Genomic DNA, 22160 nt, shown 5'->3' on the forward strand with positions numbered 1-22160 from the left:
GCCTGGAGAGACAAGGGGGCGCTGCCTCCACCTGGAGAGACAAGAGGGCACTGCCTCGGCCTGGAGAGACAAGGGGGTACTGCCTCCACCTGGAGAGACAAGAGGGCACTGCCTCCACCTGGAGAGACAAGAGGGCACTGCCTCTGCCTGGAGAGACAAGAGGGCACTGCCTCTGCCTGGAGAGACAAGAGGGCACTGCCTCCGCCTAGAGAGACAAGGGGGTACTGCCTCCGCCTGGAGAGACAAGAGGGCACTGCCTCCGCCTGGAGAGACAAGAGAGCACTGCCTCCGCCTGGAGAGACAAGGGGGCACCGCCTCCGCCTGGAGAGACAAGAGGGCACCGCCTCCACCTGGAGAGACAAGAGGGCACCTCCTCCGCCTGGAGAGACAAGAGGGCACTGCCTCCACCTGCAGAGACAAGGGGGCACCGCCTCCGCCTGGAGAGACAAGGGGGCACCGCCTCCGCCTGGAGAGACAAGAGGGCACTGCCTCCACCTGGAGAGATCTGGTCACAGCCAAAACAGTAGAGGGCTTCAAAAGTGGCCTAGACAAGTTCTTAGTCCAAAATAACATAAATGTATATGTATAGAACCTATCATCATCTGCCCCCTTCCCTGTATCCATCCCCTCCTTGTATATCCCCCTTCCCTGTATCCATCCCCTCCTTGTATACCCCCCTTCCCTGTATCCATCCCCTCTTTGTATATCCCCCTTCCCTGTATCCATCCCCTCCTTGTATACCCCCTTCCCTGTATCCATCCCCTCCTTGTATACCCCCCTTCCCTGTATCCATCCCCTCCTTGTATACCCCCTTCCCTGTATCCATCCCCTCCTTGTATACCCCCCTTTCCTGTATCCATCCCCTCCTTGTATACCCCCCTTCCCTGTATCCATCCCCTCCTTGTATACCCCCCTTCCCTTTATCCATCCCCTCCTTGTATACCCCCCTTCCCTGTATCCATCCCCTCCTTGTATACCCCCCTTTCCTGTATCCATCCCCTCCTTGTATACCCCCCTTCCCTGTATCCATCCCCTCCTTTTATACCCCCCTTCCCTTTATCCATCCCCTCCTTGTATATCCCCCTTCCCTGTATCCTTCCCCTCCTTGTATATCCCCCTTCCCTGTATCCATCCCCTCCTTGTATACCCCCCTTCCCTGTATCCATCCCCTCCTTGTATACCCCCCTTCCCTTTATCCATCCCCTCCTTGTATATCCCCCTTCCCTGTATCCTTCCCCTCCTTGTATATCCCCCTTCCCTGTATCCTTCCCCTCCTTGTATACCCCCCTTCCCTGTATCCATCCCCTCCTTGTATATCCCCCTTCCCTGTATCCATCCCCTCCTTGTATATCCCCCTTCCCTGTATCCATCCCCTCCTTGTATATCCCCCTTCCCTGTATCCATCCCCTCCTTGTATACCCCCCTTCCCTGTATCCATCCCCTCCTTGTATACCCCCCTTCCCTGTATTCATCCCCTCCTTGTATACCCCCCTTCCCTTTATCCATCCCCTCCTTGTATATCCCCCTTCCCTGTATCCATCCCCTCCTTGTATATCCCCCTTCCCTGTATCCTTCCCCTCCTTGTATATTCCCCTTCCTTGTATCCATCCCCTCCTTGTATATCCCCCTTCCCTGTATCCATCCCCTCCTTGTATATCCCCCTTCCCTGTATCCATCCCCTCCTTGTATATCCCCCTTCCCTGTATCCATCCCATCCCCGCTCTTTCCCCCTTGCTGTCGGCTCGTGTAATAGCGGCGATAGCAAGCAGGGAATGAGGAGCAAGCTGGTGCTTTCTTGCTCCTAAGCATGGGCCCCTGTATTAGGTCCTTTAGTGTTAAGCCTAGTGGCCAAAATGAAAAGTGGAAGATTTCAGGATTATTTTATAAAATAGAAAGCAAAATGGAAAATTAAAAAAAAAAAAAAAATCACCCAAACTTCTTTAGAAATATGTTAACATAAAAATGTGATTTAAACCACAAGTCATTTTCTGATTCAATTATAACAGATACGGCCTAACCCCCCTCAAGAACAATTACACCAAAAAGTTAGAAAAAGTTTAGCTATTAAAGGGGTTCTCCAGAGAAATGTTTTTCTCTTAAGTGAACTGGTGTCAGAAAGTTATACAGATTTATAATTTACTTCTATTTACAAATCTCAAGTCTTCCAGTACTTATCAGCTGCTGTTTGTCCTGCAGGAAGTGGTGTATTATCTCCAGTCTGACCCAGTGCTCTCTACTGCCACCCCAGTCCATGACAGGAACTGTCCAGAGCAGAAGAGGTTTTCTATGGGAATTCTGGACAGTTCCTGTCATGGACTGGGGTGGCAGCAGAGAGCACTGGAAAGAATGTACCACTTCCTGCAGAACATACAGCAGTTGATATGTACTGGAAGACTTAAAATACAAATCTCTGGCACTTTCTGACACCACTTCATTTGAGATCAATTCTTTTATCTCCGGAGTACCCCTTTAACATTGCTACCTTTTTAGACACTATTCACTACTATATCATAATATTTTTTTAGATTTGGATAGAAAATTAGGTTAGATTCCAAATATATTTGTTTATATTAATTTAATTTAAAAATAGTTCTTTTTATTTACACAAAGTGTTCTATAGGGATAACTCAAATAACCAAAAATATAAATAATCGAATTAAATATGAAATTAAATTAAATATAAGAAATCGAATAAAAAAAAATTAAAAAAAAAAAGGTGAAGAAATGTAACCATTGTCTTAATCAAACGCCCAGTTGCAGTAAATTCTTCTTGGCTACATTCCCGCATATTTCGGCATAGGAAGAAAAAAAAGTAGGTCTGAAAAAACAAAAATAAAACCCACATGATTTAAAAATGGCTGAGTGTGGGAGGAGCTGAGGAGAGCCAGCTGTTGGGAGTTCAGGATTCTTTTATTATCCAGCACAGTCGTCACCGTCGCTGCATTGACTACGTGAAGCTCAGCCGACTCATTGTCCACAAACCAGAAGAAAAAGCATAAACAAGGCGCAACGAAAAGGTAAATCGCTTACGGACGTCACCGTATCTGAAAAGTACAACGTATCAATTTGCTTTAGAATTTGGGTTGATATATTTTATGTTGTGTTGTTATCACTCACATTGTGGGAAACATTACAAAATGAAAAAAAAAAAAGTTTTTTTTTTAATTGTATAGCATAAAATGCTGTTTTTGATTATGTACTTTAATTTATGCAATTTTTGAGTTTGTGTTGTATATATTATAAGGGAGATTTGTCAAAGAGTGTAAAATAGACACTGGTGTAAACTGGCCATAGCAACCAATCACAGCTCCTCTATTCATTTCATCAGAGCTGAGCTGTGATTGGTTTTAATTATTGTTGTATATTCTAGTTATTTCCCAAAAGATTTAATAAGATGTTTAAATTTGAGATTTCAATATTTGAAACAATAGTTTTAGTTTGCTTAATTTTTTATTTAATTTTTTTTGCATTCAAGTTTTATAAAATTTTTAGTGTTTTTGTTTTATTTATTTTTTTATTATGTTTGTTTATGGGCTTCTTTGCATTCCAAAATTTCCAAAACGCTGTTGTGTCATTTATACATTTCTCAATCACGGATGATCCGCTACGGAATGGATTTTAAAGTGTCACTGTCACTTTACAAAACTTTTGACATGTCATAGAGACATCATAGAGACATGGGAAAAGTTTTGATCAGTCCGGGTCTGAGTGTTCACACCTGTACCGATCAGGAGATAGAGCTGGGTGAAGATGTGCTGCGGCACCTCTTCTCCCGGCTCTATCTTCTGATCGGTACAGGTGTGAACACTCAGACCCGGACCAATCAAAACTTTTCACATGTCTCTATGATGTCTCTATGACATGACAAAAGTTTTTGGAAGTGACACCTTAAACCTTCTCTGTGTCAGTACAGTAGAGCAAAGGTTTAGCCCTTAGGCGACCCTGGACCCATGTGTTCAGAGTGGGGCCGCGCGGCGGCAGCGCTCTGAATTGCTGCGGTCCCGGGTGCTGCACGTAGCCCAGGGCCGCGGCTATTAGCGGGCACGGTCCGATCGCCGTGCTATTAAAGTAATCGGATGCAGCTGTCAAAGTTGACAGCTGCATCCGATTACTTGATGCAGCTGTTCTCTGGTGTCTAGTGGGGTGGATTCACACATTCTTCTCCGTTCGGGGTCAGCGCCGTAATGGCGCTGATCTCGGCTCGGCACTCGATTGCTTCCGGCTGCAGCAGCCGGAAGCAATCAATGTGCCTATCTCATCGATCTATGCTGCATATCTATGCAGCATAGATCTCAATGAGAGATCAGTGTACTTATACTAGAAGTCCCCCAGGGGGAATAACCCTAACCCCAGGGGGGCTTCTAGTATAAGTGTAAAAAAAAAAAAAAAAAAGTGTTATTATCAATAAAAAGCCCCCTTCCCTAATAAAAGTCAGAATCACCCCCCTTTTCCCATGTTATCAATAAAAAATAAATAAATAAATAAACATGTTTGGTATCGCTGCATGCGTAATCGCCCGAACTATTAATTTATCACATTCCTGATCTCGCACGGTAAACGGCGTAAACGCAAAAAAATCCCAAAGTGCAAAATTTTTGGTCGCATCAAATCCAGATAAATTGTAATAAAAAGCGATCAAAAAGTCGTATATACGCAATCAAGGTACCGATAGAAAGAACACATCATGGCGCAAAAAATGACACCTGACACAGCCCCATAGACCAAAGGATAAAAGCGCTATAAGCATGGGAATGGAGCGGTTTTAAGGAACATATATTTGTTAACAATGGTTTGAATTTTTTACAGGCCATCAGATACAATAGAAGTTATACATGTTATATATCGTTGTAATCGTAACGACTTGAGGAACATATATAACAAGTCAGTTTTACACCAGGGCGAATTGCGTAAAAACGAAAAAAAAAAAAAATAATAGAAATGCGTTGTTTGTTTTTTTTTTCAATTTCACCACACATTGAATTTTTTCCTGGTTTCGCAGTGTACTTTATGCAAAAATTCAGCCTGTCATTGCAAAGTACAATTAGTGACGCAAAAAATAAGGGCTCATGTGGGTTTCTAGGTGAAAAAATGCAAGTGCTATGGACTTTTAAGCTCAAGGAGGGGAAAACGAAAACGCAAAAATTGAAATTGGCCCCGTCCTCTAAGGGTTAAACAGCTTCAGAGCTCCTGGCAAAAACTTTGGCTGTCCAGGCATGATGGGAATTGTAGTTTTGCAACAGCTGGAGGGCCGGAGGTTCCCCATCCCTGAGATAACCCACGGTCGGACTGTGACTTGTAGTAATTTGGAATTGTTTGAATTCAGCCTGATGGACTTTGAGGAGAACAGAAATAGTACAGCTCTCATGTGTTAGGAGTACTGATTTGAAGGGGTATTCCAAACTCAACTAACTCGTCATGTCTGCTTTTAGAGCAGAGTGGTGGTCAGTAACCTAGACAACAAGCTGTCAACAATGGGAGGGAAAGAGCAGCATATGAGGAGAAGGAGGCAAGTGGGGACCTATGAGCAATAAGGAATTTAGTTGACATTATACTCCAAAAATTAAAAGCTACTTTCATGCAGTTTAGTGGCAAAGTTCAGTAACATAAAGGAGTAATTTACATTGTACAAGACTAATGATGATAAATGACCACCTAATGATTACCCTGTAATTTTTATGAGCAGCATAATTAAACAATTCCTATGCAGTGCCCCCACAGGACAAATGAGGTATTGCACTCTTTTTATTTAAATGAATGGACTATCCGTGTCATGCATGGTCTAAGTCAGGCAAAACCTTTGTATTTCAGTGTACTCTTTGGGAATATTTGCATCCAAGTGGGTTTGGGTTACGTAATGTAATTCATTGCATGTCTATGGATGCCAATCCGGAGAAGTATAGTATACAGAACTTGTATTTGCTGACCAGGTAGAAGTGATTGTGACCTTCAATCTGAAAGCCTTCAGGAACTCGTCTACCTCAGCTCTTTAATGGTAGACTTCTGTTGGACATAAACCAGAACTCAGGACGTGCTGTAATGGGATGTGACAATTTCAGAAAGAACTTTCCGTGTCACTGCCTTCAGTAAATGCCTTCAAGGAGTATTCCAGTCTCAGCAAATCTATGTTGTTCTGTATATGATGAGAAGGTATAGAATTTTTGAACTTTCATATGAGTGGAGGTCAAACATCCCTCAAATAAATGAAGCAGCAGCACACAAAGTACTCCATTCATTCATTCAATATGGAGCGCCCTCCCTACCTATTCTCCATCCACACTAACTTCCCATCCATAGTGACACAGGCAGTAACAATGCCACCCCCTGATGTCCTGCAGAAATAGTGACCCATTTTGTGCTCTAACTAGGTAGGTGGGCAAGGCTGGCTCCAGGTTTTTGGGGGCCCTTGGGTGACAGAGCTTTAGCGAGCTCCTCATCCATTCACTATGCACAATCACTTGAGACACCACTAACATACACAAACACACATTACTGACTGACACACACACATACACATTACTGACTAACACACTATTGACTGACACACATACACATTACTGACTGACACACACACACATATTACTGACTGAAACACATACACATCACTGACTGACACACACACATATTTCTTACTGACACACACACTGACATTACTGACTGACGCACACACACATTACTGACTGACACACACAAACACACACATACACATACACATACTGACACACACATACACATTACTAACACACACACACATATTACTTACTGACACACACACACACACATTACTGACTGACGCACACACACATTACTGACTGACACACACAAACACACACATTACTGACACACACATACACATTACTAACACACACACACATATTACTTACTGACACACACACACACATTACTGACTGACGCACACACACATTACTGACTGACACACACAAACACACACATTACTGACACACACACATACACATTACTAACACACACACACACACACACACACTGTTGACTGACACAGCAGGAGCAAATCCCCATAGAAAACCTCTCCTGCTCTGGACAGTTCATGACATGGACAGAGGTGGCAGCAGAGAGCACTGTGGGAGACTGGAAAGAATACACCACTTCCTGCAGGACATACAGCAGCTGATACGTACTGGAAGACTGGAGTTATTTTTAATAAAAGTAAATCTATATAACTTTCTGAAACCAGTTGATTTGAAAGAAAAGATTGAAAGACTATAGACTGATGATTCTAATAGGGGATATGCTTGGGTCTTGCTTGGAAATGGTATCATCGAGTTACTATATACAAAGATTTTATTCTACTTATTGGAGAGATATTTCCCGAGGCCGGTTGTTTCTGCAGAATATTGTAATAAATGTCGGGTAAACAATCTTCTAAATAGCAGCCTACATTTGGCAGAAGACAGACGCTCATGTGATGGGTATCTTGGCAGCTAAACCTGCACCTGCAATGAGTTACAGGTTTGAGGAATGCCGGCCTGTTCCAGAAGAGAAGGGCCGGCACATCCCTAGGACGCCGCCAGCAGCTTCTGTTTACCTTATAAATCAATGGACAAGCAGGAACCACACATAAAGACGAGATTGATAGACGGTATAGGGTCATTCTTTTGGAAGTCGATAAAAACATTTTCAAAAACAATATTTCTAGTGTGAATTTTAACCTTTTTGGAGCACAGATAGAGGGTCCTCTCTATTTATCATCCCCCCACCCCACTATGCACTTGGGCGCTCATCCAGGATTATGCAAACTTTTTGGTGAATACACAAAACAGGCAGATTAAAAAAAAAAAAAAAAAGTTGCATCTAAAAAATATTTGCCCGTCAAATCCACTTATTCACCTAAAAATAGGCGCAAAACCCTCAATAAATTTCCTCCATAGGGTCCGTGCATACTGAACTGACCCCACAGGGACAGGTTCTATATTTGTTAACGGAATGTTAGTCTAAGGGCCCTATTCCACCAGACGATTATCGTTTGCATAATCGTTAACGATTAACGATCTCAAACGACCGCTATTGCGAAAGACCTGAAAACGTTCACTCATTTCCATGGAACGTTAATCGCTACTTATGATCGTATTTGCGATAGTTTTTTTCTTCGCTATTTCTTCGCTATTGCGTTCGTATCTACTGCGAACGACCGAACGACGTCTTATTCAATGCGAACGATTTGCGAACGTTTTGCGAACGAGCAACGATAAAAATAGGTCCAGGTCTTATAAAGCGATCAACGATTTCTCGTTCGGTCATTAATCGTTAACTGCATTTCAACCGAACGATTATCGTTTAGATTCGAACGATTTAACGATAATCTGAACGATAATCGTCCGGTGGAATAGGGCCCTAATTGTGGTGTGGTGTGGTGTGATGGTAGTGTCATGACGCTAGTGCTAGTCCAGCACACAGGTGTGATGTTGGTACCTCCTTTATATATGGCTGCTTTATACTGACCTCCAATGGTCGGTGACCTGCCGGGCTGTGGTGGGTCCCTTGGGCTCCTGTCTCGGTAGTACTGCCACCCGCAGAAAGGGGAAAATGACCTAAGGAGTGTAGCGGATATGTGTAGGTGCTGGTGCTGATGTAATGAAGACCGAGTCCCAGTAGAGTAAATATAATGGCTTTACTGAACAGTCTCTTGGAATACAGAACACTTAGGCAGTAAATAGCTTCTCTGGATGCAGACTTGTGTCACTGACTCTGTGCTGGGAGATACTTGTAAGTGCCGATATAAGAAGTAGAAGTAGCGGTACTTGTATAGTTTAGAGTTGAGCAGTGAAGAGGAGAGGAGTTTATTGAGGGGGTCCCAACCCAGGGTAGTTGTGTGCTCTGCCAGAACTTTTAAAGAGAGAGAGATACTTGTGCTTGAGAGAGAGATACTGTTTTGACTATAGTCTTGTCTGACCAGCTTCTGCCCTACAGTGTCAAATAGAGTACGTAGACCTTCGTTACGGTAGCTTTGCTCTATGCGGGTCAGTTCCTCTGTCCTAGGATACTGCCCTGCACTGTGTAGAATGGTTCTCGGTGTGGGCTGGGATGATCCCTGACTTGTCCTCTTTGTGGCGTCTAACACTGCATAGTGGTTTTAAGTAAACTGAGGAAACCGGGGGTCTCTGGTTGCTTCATACATGTGGGTACTGACTCCCCAACACAACTGGACTGTCCCGGACAGGGATCCTGGCAAAGCCAGGCCCTGGCTTAACTACAGCAGGGATTCCTACTCTGTGTGTCTTCCTCCCACAAGAATCTGTGTAAAACTACTCCTACACTTCCTCCCACCAAGTGACTACTTCCTTCAGGGGTGTGTACGGAGCCCTGTGAGTGGTGGAGAAGAATGTGTGTGAGAAAAGAAGTAAAGTGATAGATTAGACAGAAGGAGTATCTCCATTAGACCAAAAAATACATAAGAAGGAACAGTAACCCTTTGGTAACTACAGCTGTGCACTAAATAAAAACCTACATACAAAATACTGACATCTAGTGGTAAAACCAATAAATATCTTTAGCACAACCTGCCTTTGAGAAAAAGGGTTTTTGTGACAGGTGCACTACAAGAGACACCCATGGTGGGATACTACATAATCTATTAGGCATAAAAAAACGGCTGCAATGATTGTATTTTAATAGGGAGAACCCGAAAGAGCTATATAGTACTATAACAGCCTTATGAGCAACGTGCTCCCCTGGTGCTGGTGCAGCAAACACTTGGAGCATTGGGAGATTTCCTTTAAATTTCACAGCTTTTTTATGTTTCTATGAATTGCTTATAGTCATAGAACCCTTCTAACAAAAAGGTAACATGGACAACCCCTTTAAGCTGTGTACCACTATCATATAGCACTTTGGAGCCATGATGAGTGCCCCCTGTGCTCCGTTCTCTTTAATGCAGGTGTTTTCTGTGCTTTTTTAGAGGTATCTAAAAAAAAATGTCTTCAATTCTTTCTCTTTCATTTAGACATTCTTCATATTCTTGCAATGCCAGCACAGATTATTTCATACTAGAATTATCTCATTTATAAACATAGGTGGGCACGGCATCTCTGGCACCCAGAAAACTAACTCATCTGTTTCCAATTCACATATAGCAGGTATTTACTGTATGTGCTTTGATAAAGGGGTTATCCAGCATTAGAAAAACATGGCCACTTTCTTCCAGAGACAACACGAAAACTTTTGTCTCTAGTTTGGCAGGTCTGTATTTGGAGTCCATGCTGCCCTAGGCACTAAGTACTTACATCGCAAATCGTTCAGCACTGCAAGTGGGCAACAAATATTATCACCATACATATTACCACTATGCTTCTAACCCTTTATATGTTGCTGCCCATGGTGAGACTTACAATTCATCCCATACTTGTTATTATCTATTCAGTCTTTTTCCCCCAGTTCTGAGCTGCCACTTTCTGCTGAAGACACAAAAAACTGTGTGTGAACTTTTCTCTCTGTCTCCCCCTCCTCCCCCCTCCCTTCTGAGACACCTGATGTAAACAAGTCCCTATCTGCAACTTTGTATTTTCGGGAGAATTAACCACAGTGAGTTCATCCGCAACTTGACCTCAGATTAACCCTCCCAGCATTACAAAGAAGCTAGAAAGTTGCAGATACAGTCTGCCTTCTCAGGAGGGAGGGGGATAAAAAAGCTCACACACAGTTTTTTGTGTCTTCAGCCGAAAGCAGAAGCTTAGAACAGGGGGAAGTAGACTGAATAGATAATAACAAGTATGGAATGAATTGTTACTCTCATGTTGTTACTCCCATGGGCAGCAACATATCAAAAGTTATGTTTCCCCTTTAAAACTATTTGAAAAGTTGCATGAATTTTTGACCAAAAATCTTGTAGCAAAAGTGCATATAGCGTTTCAATCACTTTGCACAAACTATTCAGCTAATAGAGTTAAATGACCAACTCAGCTCTGCTATACCTGTAGTGGTAGTGCAGTCCTCTATAGCTTTCGGCAGGCAGGGGGTACATACAAATCAGCACTAATTCAAGTAGGTGGCACTTTGTTTAGATAAACCTGTGAGTAAAAGCAACATAGAAGAGTAAAATCATTCAACTGATAGTAACCTGGTCATATGGCCGTAATAAATCACACGTGCTAGGCCGTTCTAGTGCTGGAACGAGACATACTCCGGCTTCTCTGCCACATACAGTACATCAGTCATGTTTGTTTTCAACAGTAGTAAATTAATAGGCAGAATTTATCAAACCTTCAAGCAACATAATCTCCAGGCACATAAGAGGCAGATCCATAGAGATTCCAGCCAGATGTTGTCAACATGAAACAACATTAAGTAGGGATTTCCAAGCGTGCCAGTTCCTTAAAGGGGTAGTCTCAGCTTACTATCCTATATCCACAAGTGGGACTTCCACTGATCTATAAAAGAGTGATATGATTATACCCGAATGGATGGAGCTCACACAGAGTCTGCATAGCCAACATGCTCCATTCATTCCCTATGGGCCCATACACATTCCCAACAATGAACTTGGAAACGTTCCCATATGCGTTCAGTGGAGCTCAGGCAGCAGTGACCATGTAGCATTTTTCTGCGGTATAGGCTATTATTAGAGAACAGAGGTTTTTGTGTATGCCTTGTGCTAACCTGGTTTAGATAGGGGGTTTTAGCCATGTTGATTTGTAGTTGCTCACTGACATTACTAATGCGGCCTACATTTCCCACAAAGCCTTCATTCAGCTTTGCAGAGAGAGTGTGATGGAGTCAGTCCTAGTTAGAGGCGTAATGGGGTTGATGTCAGTTTACATTATGAATAGAGATGAGCGAATCGGGTTCGGGTTCGAGTTCGAGTCGATCGGAACCCGAAGGTTCGGTATTTGATTAGCTGTGGCTGCTGAACTTGGATAAAGCTCTAAGGTTGTCTGGAAAACATGGATACAGCCAATGACTATATCCATGATTTCCACATAGCCTTAGGGCTTTATCCAACTTCAGCAGCCACCGCTAATCAAATGCCGAAAGTTCGGGTTCGGATCGACTTTAGCATCGTAAATTATGATCCAAATCTACACCTGCTGAAAGCAGGTGTAGATTTGGTACGCCAGGCACAGGTTCGGGCACCTGGCCGGCTGGATTGACTAAAAGGCGTGCGCTTCTTAGTGAATCAAGCCGGGAAAATCCGGTCTTCATAAATCCCCTCCTATGTTTGGACATAATGTGAACTGACATTCTTATTCAAAGTGGGTTTTTACAAAAAAAAATGAAAAAACATGTTCAGACCATGTTTGCATTTTTCCACCTATGGGGCTATAAGGGCCCATTTTTTGCGCTGTGATTTTAGTACCACACTTGCGAAAAATATTGAACACTGCTTTTTTTCCTATTTATGCCATTGACCGCCATTAATAGTTCTTACAATTTCCCATATTTTGACTAGAATTTTTTATCGGGAAGGATTTTTTTTTTGAAATATTTTATTACTTTCTATTACACTTTTTTATTTTCCCCTAGGGGACTATTGTAAGCTATCGATGGATTGATTGCTTATACAGATGAGTGAAATGCCTATGCTGATCATTGCTCTGCAGGTATGGGCTGCCACTTTCAGACTATACCAGCAGAGCAGTCATGGCAGGTACGAAAGCCTAATCTTCAGACTGCCATGTTAACCGGTCAGAAACCAATGCTTACATTGCAGGGGTGCTGATTGGGCCATGAAACAGTAAAAACTGTGCTCTGTGGAATAGGGGATTCAGACTCTGGGACCCCTAAAGATCTTTCAGCACTACAATGGGCTGTTCTGACCCTCTTGTTACACCAGTTACACCCTCTTGTTAAGCGACATGGAGAGAAGGGAGCTACTGCACATCACACCTATGGCTGACACCAATGCTGCTCAGGTAATTTTAAAAACCAACACCAGGATGTCGGCATATAATTAGATCAAACCATACTGCCCCATGTACCACGTGCAGGTCTCCTGGTTCACATGGGTCCTAACGCTAACTCTGTCTTTTTGGCTTGTACCCTCTTGTTATGTATGGCCAGAAAAATTACCCCCCGTTTCTAAAAAGCGTATCTGTTATTTACATATCACATATCGCTTCTTTCTTGGAGTAAATCAGCACCGTCAACCAGCAGTCAGACATCATTTCTTAAAGTAATGACCCAGAACTAATGGCGGGCACATCACCAAGGAAGAATGTCATTGCACGGCTGGGCACACATCTTCTATATAATCTATTGGTTGTGCACACGTCATGGCACTAGCCTTTACATAAGAGTTACACATAAGGATTTGCTTCATTTGTTGGAATGGATTAGTTAGTTCAGTTTCTGTTTATTTAGTGAACAGGCCCATTCTAGTGAGCGGTGTTGGGTTGCAGTATAGCTAGTACCTTAGTATGGTACCTGATCATAGCTGATATTAGCAGATCTCTACTACAGGTGCTCTAAATCCCAGATTCTATACTTTCTGGATACATTCAAGCAGTGTCAGACTGGGGTATCTGGGGCCCACCAGAGGAAATTATCCTGGGGTCCACCAATAAAGAATCAGTGAGAAACAACATGTCAGTCAGTGTTTGTGCAGGTTCTAAAGCTGGCTGCTCACCGGAGCATTCTCTAGTCCTCTGGTGGGCCAGTCTGACACTGCTTTCAGGACTAGAGGGGGATGGGTGCACGTTGGTGAATGCCTGATGTTACCAATATCCCAGCGAGATCGGGAAACTATTGGACATTGTGTGTGTGATTTCACCCACAAGCAATGCTCGCAACGTGCACCCTCTCGAAGGTACAGGTAACAGAGGGCAGAGGGTGACACTAGTCCTTTAACTTTCTATCTGAGGCAGGTTGTATTAGTAGTAACTCCCATTGGCGGGTGAAGTTCTGAAGGTTGGATGACATGATGAACTAGGCCTGTCCAGAAGCCCACCTTGATCCTAGTGTAGGAGTGGTGAAGCCCACACTGGTGTCAACCTCACAATTCAATCTACTATTCCTGCTGGAACCCAGTTTCTCTGTCTCCAGCATTGGGATTAATAATAGGGTAGGATCAAGGCCGTAATTAGAAAAGCTGGGCCCCATAGCAAACTTTTGATTGCGGACCCCCTTTCCCTCCTCCCCAGCTACACACAAAAAATGTCTCCACTTTACCTGCAGCAGCAGCTGTCGGTGTGTGGCTTCCCCCCTCCTTCTCCTATGTTCCGATATAGGAGGGGAGCAGGAAGAAGCCGGAGCCCATAGTGGGAAGGTGGGGGAGGAGCTCGGGGGTGCTGGGGCCCTGTGTCTCTACACCTTCTAGTCATAATCACTGTCACAGCTTACTGTATAGAGCCTGTTACTGGGATGACAGGCAGGAGTATATTGAGTGGCTGGGCTCAGGGAACTTCTGAACTAGAATGCCAGCTCTGCAGGGCCCTCTGACGCCATGGGCCCCATAGCATCCGCTATGGCTGCTACAGTGGTAGTTACACCCCTGGGTAGGATGGTGTCCTGGACAGAATTCTAAGCAGGAGCTAGTGACAGAAATGCTGAAAAGAACTATGTATCAATGTAACATCATTCTGTTCAGCCGTTCTCCTAATATGCAGGAGAATGGAATTTGTGCCACACCCCTCCCTCGCCCTCCAGCTGCTGATTGACAGTTCACTGCCTATACACAGTATTTACAGATAACTGCCAATCAGCAGCTAAGGGGCAGAGTTTACTGGTTCTCATGAATACCCAGGAGTACTGAGCACATGCACATAATGGAGAGGACTACTTATTGTCCATGTTATTCAGGGGGATATCTCTGAATTAGCTGCACAGAAGAATGTAAGTGATACATCATTCTGTTTAGCTTCTCTGTCAACCTTAGCTAGGACTGCATAAACCTACTGACAGAGTCTCTTTGAGACATTTACTCTACATGAAACTGAATAGAGAATATGGACCAGCGTAAACTCTTCCCTTCCTTTTAGAAAGTTCTTAGCTGTGTGTTGTGTGCATATAGATTAACCCTTAGAGTGTTCTCAGCCTTGCCTAGTATGTCAAACAAAACACTAGAAACAACACAGGCACATCCGCAATCTGGCACCTAACCTACAACACCAAACCCCAGGCCCGGCAGGGATCCCAGTAGGTCACTGCACTTGGACTCTACTTTTAAAACAATATAAGCCGTTTTTAATCTATTAGATTCTTCCAATTTGCTGCCTTGCACCGAGCAATTTATTACAATTACATTACTACGTTGTACTGTCTTTATTGTGTAAGAAGTTCTTAGTATTCTATCTAATAAAACCATTAATTTCAATCTAGCAGTGATTCATTCCACTGGACCCCGCTGTTTGTAGGTGGTCTAAAGGGATTCCCGCCCTCTTGATAAATTATTATTATTCGGAGAAAAGATTTATTGGGTGCCAGGATGAGTATATTACCCCGTCATCTGGCTTGTCCGCAGTACAATAGTATGAAGCTACATTTACCATCCTATACCATACGCCAAGAACACAAAGGGAACATATTCGAAATGTATTCAGTCTTGTCAAACACGCCATAAGTTTGAATTTAAAAAAAAAAATTCCAAAAAAACAGAATTTCTGGGGCATAGAGAATGTTGTCCACGCGTTTTGCTATCTAGGTTATTGGCATTGGTAAATAAATATCTTCTTTGGCGCCAGGCGGTGTGGATTCCATAGTACAGTGAAACTGCTTCAGCTTGGCTCACCCCCACCCTCCTGGCATAGTGCTGTCTCATAATTTTTAGGACCTATTAAAAAAGTTCATCTGTTGGGTCAATTGCAGCAGTTGTAGGACCACTTGTAGTAGCTCAGCACTTTTTAATAAGAGGAGGCACTTTTTCTGTGTTAGGGAACTATTACTGTGAACATGGCACTAAGGGGGGACTATTACTGCATGCTGACATGAAGAAGGGCACTATTACTGTGGGGGGCACAAAAAAGGGCACTATTACTGTGTGGGGCACAAAGAAGGAAGTATTACTGTGTGGGGCACAAAAAAGGGCACTATTACTGTGTGGGGCACAAAGAAGGGACTATTACTGTGTGGGGCACAAAGAAGGGCACTATTATTGTGTGGGGCACAAAGAAGGGCACTATTATTGTGTGGGGCACAAAGAAGAGCACTATTACTGTGTGGGGTACAAAGAAGGGCACTATTATTGTGTGGGGTACAAAAAAGGGCACTATTATTGTGTGGGGCACAAATAAGGGCACTATTATTGTGTGGGGCACAAAGAAGGGCAGTCTTATTGTGTTAGTCTCAAAGAAGGGACTATTACTGTGTGGGGCTCAAAGAAGGGCATTATTACTGTGTGGGGCACAAAGAAGGGCATTATTACTGTGTGGGGCACAAAGAAGGCCACTATTACTGTGTGGGGCACAAAAAAAGGGCACTATTACTGTGTGGGGCACAAAAAAAGACACTATTACTGTGTGGGGCGCAAAGAAGGGCACTATTACTGTGTGGGGCACAAAGAAGGGACTATTACTGTGTGAGGCTTAAAGAAAGGCACTATTTTTGTATGGAGGCACAGAGAAGGGCACTATTATTGTATGGGGGCACAGAGAAGGGCACTATTATTGTATTGGGGAACAGAGAAGGGCACTATTATTGTATGGGGGCACAGAGAAGGGCACTATTATTGTATGGGGGCACAGAGAAGGGCACTATTATTGTATGGAGTCACAGAGAGGGGCACTATTATTGTGTAGGGCACAAAGAAGGTCCTAATTGCTATTTGGGGCACAAAAAAAGTATTATTATTGTGTAGTGCACTGCTATGGCACAATTTCTGGAGCTACCTTTAGTTTTTGGGAACCAAAGGCTGCAGCAAGCATAGCATTGGGGGGGGGGGAGCAGGATGGTGCAGTTAAAGGGGTGGAAGGATGGAAGGTTTGTGAAGAGTGGACCAGCAAAAGATTTTGTGGCTGGAAGAAGTCTTCATGGCGGTCTGGGCCAGATGAAGCAGAAAAAGAACAGTGATCAACTTAGGTCAATGGACGTAACTGTATTGCAGAGGATGTGTACAGATTTGGATGCAGCTCTGTAAATTTACAATACTAAAGGGGGCCCACTTGGAATATGTTTGCCCCCATGTGGTTCTACATTTTCCTATCCATAGTATTAGCCACTAGAGAAGAGCGAACCAAACTTCACGGACCAAGATTGCAAAGTTCGTAATCAGTTCGTAAAGATGGCCTAGGCTTATCTGTCCTCCTACAGGTCTCTGGTGTCCCCCTCTAGCTTGTTTTGTGTATATTTACTTATCACAGCATGTTTTTGTTCTAATGTTGCTGTTGGAAACTAAAAACAGCAACACTGGAATAAAAACGTGCTGTGATAAGTAAATATACACAAGATAAGCTGGCGGGGTAGAAAGCAATAGACACACTCTTGTCTGTGTATGCCAATTGCTTTCTACCCCGCCAGCTTGTTTTGTGTATTTTTTTTTTATACTTTTGCTTCAAAGTTTGGTGAACCTGCCGAACTGTACTTTTGAAAAGTTCCTTCATCTCTTTTAACCACCAAACCTGAGCTAGTTAGGACTCCCTGGAAAGTAGCCAGTCCTTGAGTTTAGTAAGATGAGGTCATGGTGGACATAGTCCTCTTCCCATCATTGTAGGTTAATATTTCCAAGTCATTAACATTATGAGTGAACAGTCCAGGCATCCTGACAGCTGTTGCCTGAAAACAGCCCAGACCGTCCACCTGTAGATAAGTAACCTGAGCGCACAGATACATAAGATTTTTTTTGGCATTCCTTACCCTATACGTTATAAGCTAACAGCTTGTCTGACAAGTCAGATGAAAGCTTCTGATTTATTCATGGGTGGGATCACACACATCCCTGCTCCGACCTTGTTAAAGAAGAGCAGTCAGTAGGCAGCAGACTAAGATCAGACTAACATCAGACACATAGAGAAGAGGAATCTCAGCAAGTGAGTACAGCCTGCCCGCCGCATGCTATCCTCTTATTACTCCCTATCTAGACTAAACTTTTCTTCAAAGATCTACCAAGGAAAAGTTTTAGCATCTTAAAGAAACACCTATGTTACTTTGTTGTGTAGGTTATATTTTAACTTTTTATTATATGTTTGTTTGCATTGTGATTATATGTAATGCATAGTAAAAGCATAAAAGAGCCATGTGATACGTAAAGCGTTATGTTCTTTATACTTAGACACAGAGTAAAACTACAGAGTGATAACAATATACTAAACAGGGAGTGAGAACAAATCTGTCAACAGCAGCTTTCTGACAGTTTCCATATATATATATATATATATATATATATATATATATATATATATATGGAGGATCGACCATTTATCATATAGGGTCAATGACTTAAGGATGGGGTGAGGTAAACACAAGGCTTCCTGCAGTGGTCACTTCTAAGGTGTAAAGGCAGAAAATAGTGGGGGGGAGGGAGCTGAGGGTCTGGATTCTATCATGAAGGACATATGGTTTAAAACAGGGTATAAAAGTGTAAAACAAAGCTTCCCTGATTATTTATCATTAGGTATGTCAGCGTCAGCCATTACAAATGTATCCTCTACAAAGGTGTTTTATGCAAGTGTTTATGTTGTGTTGTGTTGTTATGTATCTAATGTAAGTTAAAGGGTTTGTTCACCAAAAAAAAAAAAAAAATCAAATTAACTGGTGCCAGAAAGTACCTGAGATTTTTTAATTTACTTCTAATAAAAATCTCAAGTCTTCCGGTACTTATCAGCTGCTGGATGTCCTGCAGGAAGTGGTATTATTTTCTGTCTGGAGAGCAGGAGAGGGTTTTCTATGGAGATTTGCTACTGCTCTGGACAGTTCCTGACATGGACAGAGGTGGCAGCAGAGAGCACTGTGTCAGACTGGAAAGAATACGCCACTTCCTGCAGGACATACAGCAGCTAATAAGTACTGGAAGATTTGAGATTTTTTTTTAATACAAGTAAATTTCTGTCACCAGTTGATTTGAAAGAAAAACAACTTAAGTTTAGCTTCACGTGTAATGGATCCGCAGTAGATTTGATGGTGCAGATTTGATGCTGTGTTCAGTTATTTAGATCAAATCTGCTGCGGATCTGTGTTGTCTAAGCAAGAAACCCCTTGTTAGGGTAGCTTCATTCACAACGTATCGCAGTGGATTTTCTGCTGCGGATCCGCAGAAAATCGGCTGCCATACATTGTGTGTGAAGCTACCCTAACAAGGTGTTTCTTGCTTAGACAACACATTTCTTCATACCCTATAAGTTAGTAGATAGGGGCGTCCTCTGTATAGGATCCTCATAAGTCTGAGTAGTTGTAAAGAGTGTCTCTCACTCTGGAGGACCCATCCTGTCCTGAGTTAAAAAGACAACCCATTGATTTGAATAGGCACCTCTTAATGCCTTATTTCACCTGTGGCGGCGCTGCAGGGAAACTGAGCAATTACTGCCCAATTTCTGGCTGGTGTATATATGTTTATATAGATATATTGGGGGAGATTTATCAAACATGATGTAAAGTGAAACTGGCTCAGTTGCCCCTAGCAACCAATCAGATTCCACCTTTCATTCCTCACAGACTCTTTGGAAAATGAAAGGTGGAATCTGATTGGTCGCTAGGGGCAACTGAGCCAGTTTCACTTTACTCCATGTTTGATAAATCTCCCCCATTATACATACTTATATATATTATACCGTATATACACTCTATCACTACATATATATATATATATATATATATATATACACCAACCAGAACACTGCTTTTAGAGCAGAGTGGTGGTTGGTAACCTAGGCAACGAGCTGTCAACAATGTGAGAGCAGCACATCAGGAGAAGGCAAATTTGCTAAATGATTGTATTTGCATAAATATTTAAGTATAACGGTGTCAGCTGAGATGAGAATACCCCTTTAAGTGGTATATATCACGGCCATCACTCAAACATATACATTGGGTCTGCCTTGATGTGAACAGGGTCTTGCTATAGCCTGCCATGTATTTGTGGAGGCTGTGCTATAGTATGCACACTAGTCATGTATAGACATATATGAAATATTATCACAAATTATTGATGTACGTGTGTGTAAGAATTGATATGGAAGATGTCTGACTGTCTATGTGTATTTAAAGGGATACTCGGGCAAAATCTTTTTCTTTTTTTTTTCTTTCAAATCAACTGGTTTCAGAAATGTATATAGATTTGTAATTTACTTCAATTTAAAATTTTCTGAATGTTTAAAGGTTTTTAATTTACTTGAAAAATCTTCAGTCTTATCAGCCGCTGTATGTCCTGCAGGAAGTGGTGTATTCTTTCCAGTCTGACACAGTGCTCTCTGCTGCCACCTCTGTCCATGTCAGGAACGGTCCAGAGCAGTTACAAATTCCCATAGAAAACCTCTTCTGCTCTGGACAGTTCCTGACATGGGCAGAGGTGGCAGCAGAGAGCACTGTGTCAGACTGAAAAGAATACATTTCCTGCAGGACATACAGCAGCTAATAAGTACTGGAAGACTTGAGATTTTTTAAGTAAATTAAAAATCTGTAAACATTAGAAAGAATTTTTATTTGCTGCAGTGCCCCTTTAAGAAGGGTTCAACACATAACATGCCATTAGTCATTGATCTGGGGGGGGGGTCTAACTGCTGGGACTCCACTATAAACCACTATAATAAAGGGACTGTAGCACTTTATGGCAGAGGTTTTGCCTCGGCAGGTCATTACTCCCCCACTCACACTGTGCAGGGATTTCATTGTACTCTAAGAGGGTTACCTTTCTCCTCGAGGAGAGCATCAAAAAGATGTGTGGAGACATATAAGCCATTCATGGGAATTCTGGGGGAAAATATCAGTGTTTGATTCAGATTAGATGCTTTAAAGAATAAATTAAAAAAAAATCTAATCAACTGGTGTCAGTAAGTGTCAAAGATTTATAGTTTACTTCTATTTAAAAATCTCCAGTCTTCCGGTACTTATCAGCTGCTGCATGTCCTGCAGGAAGTGGTGTATTCTCTCCAGTCTGACACAGTGCTCTCTGCTGCCACCTCTGTCCATGTCAGGAACTGTCCAGAGCAGTAGCAAATCCCCATCAATCAAACCCTGACTTAAAGGGAAAACTACTGTACCTCTAAAAGGTGGCGTCAGAGAATTGCATTGTTTATTTTACTCCCTGTATACTGTGTTATAGTTTCCAGCCCTGATAGGGACTGATTGATGGGGGTCTCAGCAGTGACAGCCCTGTTTTATGACATCATTTACTTATGTACGAATATCCCTTTAAATATATGGGGTAACAAGCTAAATTCTCCTTTTCCCCAGTTTTGACAATTTTGAAGAATTGAAAAACTTGACAAAGCAAAAAAGGGAAAACTTTTCCTGACACTACAAGTAATTGTAACGCTGATCACATGAAAACAGAAGACGATCTCGTCCAACTGGTATGGAGCAAGCTGTTTGCCTGAAAACTGTATTGATCCTGATTACTGGCCCCTGCCTCCTATTCCTAAAGGGGTCCAGCTCTGAAAAACTCTTCCACAACCGGGATCATTCCGACATTGAGCTTCAAAATCATCCACAAGCCGACGCCATTCTGAGCCCAGAGGCTGCACAGGTATGAGGATATATCCTGTTATATATCATTTAAAGGGGTACTCCAGCAAAACATTTCTTCTTTCAAATCAACTGGTATCAGACAGTGCTAGAGATTTGTAATTTACTTCTATTAAAAAATCTCCAGTCTTCCAGTACTTATCAGCTGTTGGATGTCCTGCAGGAAGTGGTGTATTCTTTCCATTCTTACACAGTGCTCTCTGCTGCCACCTCTGTCCATGTCAGGAACTGTCCAGAGCAGGAGAGGTTTTCTATGAGGATTTTTTGCTGCTCTGGACAGTTCCTGACATGGACAGAGGTGGCAGCAGAGAGCACTGTGTCAAACTGAAAAGAATACACCACTTCATGCAGGACATGCAGCAGCTGATAAGTATGAGACATGAGATTTTTATATAACAGTAATATACAAATCTGTATAGATTTCTTACACCAGTTGATTCTCTTAAAAATAACTTGAGTTGGATTTGAGTTCAGAAGAAGCAGCTAAAGGGGTTATCCAGTGCTACAAAAACATGATCACTTTCTTTCAGAGACAGCACCACTCTTGTCTCCAGCGGGGGTTTTACTGCGCAGTTCCATTGAAG

The 22160-nt window shown here is 42.6% G+C and overlaps 1 protein-coding gene across 2 annotated transcripts in view; it reads left to right on the plus strand.

The window, feature by feature from the left end:
- The first annotated feature begins 2937 nt into the window (after nt 1-2937).
- The window catches only part of LOC138772694 (matrix metalloproteinase-21-like), a 29378-nt gene continuing 10155 nt past the window's right edge, over nt 2938-22160 (plus strand). The window contains exons 1-2 of one of the 2 annotated variants that reach the window (XM_069953276.1): nt 2938-3017; nt 21286-21577. In XM_069953276.1, coding sequence (XP_069809377.1) covers nt 21407-21577 — 171 coding nt within the window. In that variant the 5' untranslated portion in view covers nt 2938-3017; nt 21286-21406. Of the gene's footprint in view, nt 3018-17872; nt 17928-21285; nt 21578-22160 lie in introns of those variants that run through there. The other variant, XM_069953285.1, reaches the window with a different exon arrangement.

This window comes from Dendropsophus ebraccatus, chromosome 1 (assembly GCF_027789765.1).
Source record: "Dendropsophus ebraccatus isolate aDenEbr1 chromosome 1, aDenEbr1.pat, whole genome shotgun sequence".
NCBI lineage: Eukaryota > Metazoa > Chordata > Amphibia > Anura > Hylidae > Dendropsophus > Dendropsophus ebraccatus.